Below are 6,428 nucleotides of genomic sequence, written 5' to 3'. Positions count from 1 at the left end.
CCTCTGCTGTCTACCCGTACTGATGGGCCATCAGTGAAGCTGTTAAGTGTAGAAGTCTTGGCTGTAGATTACTGAGACAAACATGGACTTAACTGAGTTGCAAATTACACTGTTTCTAATCATGGGACTCTGTTAAAATAACTGTGGAAGAAAACAGCACACTCTTTCTATTGCTTTTAAAAGATTAGGCCCTTTGCAAAATGAAAGTAGAAAGTTTAAAACTTTATCCCTCTGGACTGGGAGTGTAGCTTAGTGGTAGAGTGCTTGCCTAGCATGTGTGAGGCACTGGGTTCCATCCTCAGCACCATATATAAATAAATAAAGATCTATTAACAACTAATAAAATATTTTTTAAAAAATTATCACTTGACTTGTGCTGTTGTGTGATCTGGGAAGCCCTACCTGGTTCATTGGTCTCCAACCTTGTCCTATTTTCTAAACAGCTGACTTGTTATTTTGGATTGGATGACTTGGGGCTAGAGAGAAGGCAGTGCATTAGAGAAAAGTGCCTGGGAATTCCATGTCCTTCCCTGCCCCTTCCCTCTGCCAACTCTCCCAGGGGATTCTCCTCAAGTGCCATGGAATGTTCCCGTGGCCCTTGAGTGTTGCCCTGGTGGAGGCTGGGAGTTGTGAGGTTCTGTTGCTTGGCAACCAGCTGTCCATAGTCTCTGTATTGGAGCTGCCAGGGTCTGGGAAGAGTGAGGACTGTCTGGCCCAGGCCTTGGGGAAGAGCACGGGTTCAGGCTCAGAGCCTGGGCTTCCCTTTCATTTTAGTTATGCCCACCCTTTCAGTGTTCATGGATGTGCCTATGATGCACAAGCTAGAAGGCACCTTGTTAAAGACCTACAAACAAGACGATTACCCTGACAAGATGTTCCTGGCCTACAAAGGTAGATGCTGGTAGTTTTAGAGTTGGAGACTTAATATAGATACAGCAGGATTTCACTGCTGCAGAGGATGGAGGATGGCCCAAGCTTTTGCAGGTGGAAAGATCTTTACTTTTTAACAGAATTGCCCAGTGGGGAAAAGGGCAGAGAAGGTCCCAAGTCATTCCATGCCCTTTGCTCTTCTCTGGGACCTTCTAGGAAATAGTCAGGGCCTCTTCTACAGTTCTGTACTATGGGCTCTCTTCAACTGCTACCTTCTCTTCCTCCTCCTCATGCTCTTCTTTCCTTCTCCTCTTCTTTCTTTCTTATTCCCCAAATTGACCCTTCTGATATGCAATCAGCCCTTGGAACTGTGAAAGTCAAGGTTGCCTTGGTTTGGTGTTGTGTATCCATAACTTGAACCTAGTATACAATTTTAATCTCTAAAATGGCATAGTTTTGGTTGTCTTTTTTTTTTTTAAAGAGGAGGACAAAATTTAGACACATCTGCTAACAGCACATTGTTTATATGAAGAAAAAATAAAGGTGATGGTGGGGGATATCTTTTCATAGGCAACTTTCCAAAGCCCCGAGAAGCCCAGAACAGACTTACTGTTTGTGGGTTGTCTGCAAAGCCCACACTTGTAAGCTCCAAGACTGGACATCAGAGCTCCCTCTGTTGTTTCCTTCACAGTCTGCATGACCAATGAAGGCCAACCCTGGGTTTCTCTTGTGGTAGACAAGACCCGCCTGCAGATTGCACAGGATCCCTCTCTGAACTATGAATACTTGCCTATGATTGGCATGAAATCATTCATTCAGGCCTCCTTGGAACTCCTCTTCGGAAAGTACAGCCAAGCCATTGTGGAGAACAGGGTGAGAGCCAGAGAGTAGACATCTGTGTCTGCATAGCCTTAAACCATCAAGGAACTTTGCAGGGCCCCCCCAACATTGACAAAAGCAGCACGTGAGACTCAGAAAGTCCACAATTTTGCTCATTGAGGGTCAGCCTGGATCTGAACCCAAATCCAGTGCTGTTTGCACTCACTCACTCTGCTGGTTCGAAAACTCGAAATTCAAGAAAGACCTGAACTGGGGATTGGGGTTGTTGCTCGTGGTACAGCACATGCTTAATATGCACAGCCAGCCCTGGCTTCCATCCTTAGCACTGCAAAAAAAAGAAAGTTTGAGTTCCAGGTTACTATTACTTCTTTAAAGTAATTTTAACTGAGTTCCAGTTACTATTACTTCTTTTTTTTTTAATATTTATTTTCTAGTTCTCGGCGGACACAACATCTTTGTTGGTATGTGGTGCTGAGGATCGAACCCGGGCCGCACGCATTCCAGGCGAGCGCGCTACCGCTTGAGCCACATCCCCAGCCCACTATTACTTCTTTAAAGTGTTACTTCTGCTTATTTTTTACTGACAGGTAGGAGGTGTGCACACTGTTGGTGACAGTGGTGCCTTCCAGCTTGGGGCCCAGTTCCTCAAGACCTGGCTTAGGGATGCTCAAGTCGTTTGCATGATTTCAACTCAAAAAGGTGAGTGTTGGGTCTGGGACTGTAGCTCAGTGGCAGAGTGCTTGCCTCACACATGTGAGGCATGGGTTCGATCCTCAGAACCACATAAAAATAAACAAATAAATAAAGGCATGCTATCCATCTACAACTATAATAATAATAACAATAATAATGATGATGATGATGATGATGTGAGTGTTGTACAAGATGAGGGCAACTGAAGATCCCCATTGCCTGTTCCTAATTCCCACCCCATCTGTAATCTTTCACTCTTGTCCTTATTCTCTATCATGAGAAAAATGGTGGACAAGCCAGGCAACTCTCTTTCTGTTATCGTTCCTCTGTCAGCCAGTGACTCAGCCCCATTCTCCAGTGTCTCTGCCTCTGTGTGTCCATTCCCATGTACCATAGCTGATGGAGGGCTTCATTCCCACAGAACCATATGGAATCGTCTTCCAGGACATGGGCTTTACAGTCTACGAATACTGCATCTGGGATCCCAAGCACCTGTGCATGGACTCCAACATATTCCTTGATGTGGTGGAGGTACAGGGATCCCCACTCAGAAACCTCTGCCCAGACCTGACTTTTAGTCTTATTTTCCTCTCCTCCTCCCCAAGTTGTTCACAGCCTTCACTAGGCTTGGATTTACCTGGCCTTGTGGTAGGAACCAACATGGACAAGCATTTCTCCTCCAAATGCCCTGGTGCCATTATCCTTTGGTAGAAGACCTACCTGATGAGACTGTCTCTACTTGCAGCAGATGCCACGTGACTGTATCCTGGTGATTGGGAACATCACTGATTGCAAGTGGACACAAAGTCAGTTGGCCAAGTTGATGCTCACCATTAAGGTAAACTCAGCATCCTGCCTGAACTCCCTCCTTCTTGCCATCCGCTCTCTCCTCCATCAGGTAGGTCCCATGCTTTGTTGGTTCTTCTTTCTCCTACAGAACAAACGGATATTCCCATTTTTTGACATTCCCAGTCAAGGTTTATCCACCGGTGACCTGCAAGAAGATGCCGAAATCTTACAGTACTTTGTGTCTCAAGGTTTTGAGTTCTTCTGCAGCCAGTCTCTGTCCAAGAATTTTGGCATTTATGGTATGGTATGGGCAGAAGGAGAAGGGGTAGTCTGAGGTGGAATTGGTGCCACGTCCGTGACAGGAGCAATATGTTTGACGACACTTACCCTCTGGGAGGAGTGCAGGACTCCAGGGAGAGAGAGCCATGGCGGCCGAAAGGATAAGGAATGAACTGGAAGTTGGGCTCTGATATTAAACTGGCTTCCCAAACCAACTCTGGTCCAATCATTTCACTTGGTCAAGTCTCTGTTTCCTAAGACGAGAGGGTAGGACTAGTGATCATTCAAGTTCTTTTTCCTCCTTGAAGGAGGACATGTGGGTGCTTTTTCTAGAAGAGAATGTAGCAGCTTCCTGGGTACAGATACCACCGACTATTCTGGATGAAGACCTCATAGTTCAATCCTCTCTTCTGTAAGGCTGGGGGAGGGGTGTAGGTGAGGGTCTAGGTCACACAGGAGGAGACTGAGGGTGAGCTGTCTTCCCCAAATTGCAGATGAAGGACTGGGGATGCTGGTCGTGGCAACACTCAACAACCAGCACTTGCTGTGTGTCCTCTCCCAGCTGATGAACTACACCCAGGCACTGTGGCTCAACCCTCCTGCCAGGGGTGCTCGCATAATCACCTCCATCCTCTGTAACCCTGCCCTTCAGGGAGAATGGTAAGGGCAGAAGGATTGGGGTAAGGAAGGTGGGAAGAGCCCTTGGATACCTAGAATTGGTTCATAGTATTCAGCTGGCTGGTTCTCTCTCTGCCATGTAGCCTGTTTATCTCATACATTCATCAATTCTTTTGCCAAATTTTACAGAGGGACTACTGTATATGTATACCTGTAGCTATGCCAAGGGTTGCCCTACCTTGGGGGAGGTGGAAAATAGAACATTCATTTTGGAAATAGGCCAATGGGTTACTTGAACATTTTTTGGTTGCAGGAAGAAATCTGAAGCATCAGGAGATTGTTATCCTAGCAAAATCTGCCTGGGAGCCTGCTCAACATATTTAAATTATTGTGGGATCTGTGTTACTCAGCTTTCTGTTACTGTAATAAAATGCCTTAGATAATCAACTTAAAAAGAGGAAAGGTTAATTTTGGCTTATAGTTTTGGAGGATTCAGTTTGTGGTTCTGTGGCTTAGGCCTGTGGTAAGGTAGTACAATGTGATGAGGAATGTGGGTGGAGCAAGCTGCTTATTTCATGATGGCTGGAAAGAAAAGAAGGGACAAGAAAGGGAGTAGGGTCCCAATATTGCCTCAAAGGGCACACCCCCAATAACCTAACTGCCTCCTACGAGGCCCCACCTCCTGAAGGCTCCGCAGACTCCCAGTAGCATCATAGGCGAGAGACCAAGGCACACCGGCCTTTAGGGGACATTTAAGATCCAGACTACAGCAGGATCAAATCTTCCTCCCATTCATAGCCACCCCAGAGCTCAGACTCCCCTGGTGTCCCTAGGGCACTCTGCTGGGGCTTTGAGCAGTGAGAGGAGTGGAAAGGCAGTAGGGAGGTTCAAAGCAGGGGAGAGGGCTGGGTGGCAGAGCACTTGCCTAGCATGTGTGAGGCACTGGCTTCGATTCTCAGCACCACATAGAAATAAAATAAAGTCCATCAGCAACTTAAAAATATCAAAAACAAACAAACAAACAAAAAGCAGGGGAGACCTCGTACTCTCATTTTTTGTTATCCTTTCTTGGCAGGAAGCAGAGTCTCAAAGAGGTTGTAGAGAACATCATGTTGATCAAGGAGAAGGTGAAGGAGAAGCTCCAGCTCCTGGGAACCCCTGGCTCCTGGGATCACATCACTGAACAGACTGGGACCCACGGTTATCTTGGACTCAGCCGTAAGTGTCTAGAGCAGGTGCCTCTCCTCTTTCTGATTTTGGGACTGTATTTGAGCATTAAAGTTCACTGACTAGGTAACCAGTCCACAGATTTGCCTTACTCCCTCCGGAGAGTGGGGCTGCTTTGCCAGGCATTGCCACACACGCCTGTAATCCCAGCAGCTTGGGAGGCTGAGGCAGGAGGATTGCCAAGTTCAAAGCCAGCCTTAGCAACTTAGTGAGGCCCTGTTCCAAAATTTAAAAATACAAATAAAGAAGGGCTAGGGAGGTGTCTCAGTGATGAAGTGACTCTGGGTTCAATCTCTGGTACCAAAAAAAAAGTGGGGCTGCTTTAAAGATCCTCTTGGAACCTCAGAAATGCCAACAGTTTCTATCCCAAGTAATCCTTCCTGGGAAATTAAAAGTGGCCAACCCCAGGATGTGAAGTCCTGTGATTGTCACAGACCAACAGGTGGAATACCTGATCAAGAAGAAGCATATCTACATGCCCAAGAGTACTAGGATTAACTTCACCTGTATCAATGCCAGCAACATTGACTACATCACCCAGAGCATCAACGAGGCTATCCTCTTCACAAAGAACTCCGAGAAACATCTTCAGGATGTAAATAACCACTGATTGGAATAAAAGCTTTAGTCTTTGCAAAAATCCTGTGCTAATGACTCATTGCTACATTTCATCATTTTCATCTATTTATGAAGCAACGGGTTGCTTTGGTAAATGGTGGGGTGGGGGCAGGGAGAGCCAGAGAAAAGGATGTCTACCTTCATTGGTCATATATTTATTGAGCAGCTATTGTGTTAAGGCCTTGAGCTGGTAATGCAAAAGGTACAATTCAGTCCTTTTTCTCCAGAAGCTTATAGTCTAGTTGGGAGATAAGCCTTAGTCAGATGAAACAGTTAAGTAATATTTCAAGGCTGGATGTGGTAAAAGTCACACTAGATTCTCCAGACAGAAGATATGTCAGAAATATCTCAATGTGGGCTGAAATAACTAGGGAAATTTTTAAAAATATTTTTTTAGCTGTAGATGGACACAATATCTTTCTCTTCATTTTTTTATGTGTTGCTGAGGATTGAACCCAGGGTCTCATGTGTCCAAGACAAGTGCTCTACCATTG

General features: G+C 45.7%; 1 protein-coding gene across 1 annotated transcript; it reads left to right on the top strand.

Moving 5' to 3' along the window:
• Nucleotides 1-776: 776 nt before the first annotated feature.
• Nucleotides 777-5,926, top strand: GOT1L1 (glutamic-oxaloacetic transaminase 1 like 1; the record flags this gene model as incomplete). The annotated part of the gene is made up of 9 exons (XM_081269652.1): nt 777-891; nt 1,562-1,743; nt 2,298-2,409; nt 2,825-2,934; nt 3,149-3,241; nt 3,341-3,491; nt 3,966-4,131; nt 5,165-5,307; nt 5,751-5,926. The coding sequence occupies 9 exons, from the start codon at nt 777-779 to the stop codon at nt 5,924-5,926; spliced, it is 1,248 nt and encodes a 415-aa protein (XP_081125778.1).
• Nucleotides 5,927-6,428: the final 502 nt, after the last annotated feature.

Source organism: Spermophilus citellus, assembly GCF_964194105.1.
Source record: "Spermophilus citellus genome assembly, chromosome: 16".
NCBI lineage: Eukaryota > Metazoa > Chordata > Mammalia > Rodentia > Sciuridae > Spermophilus > Spermophilus citellus.
Note: the sequence above shows the minus strand (reverse complement) of the source record. Positions and strands in the feature narration are given on the sequence as shown.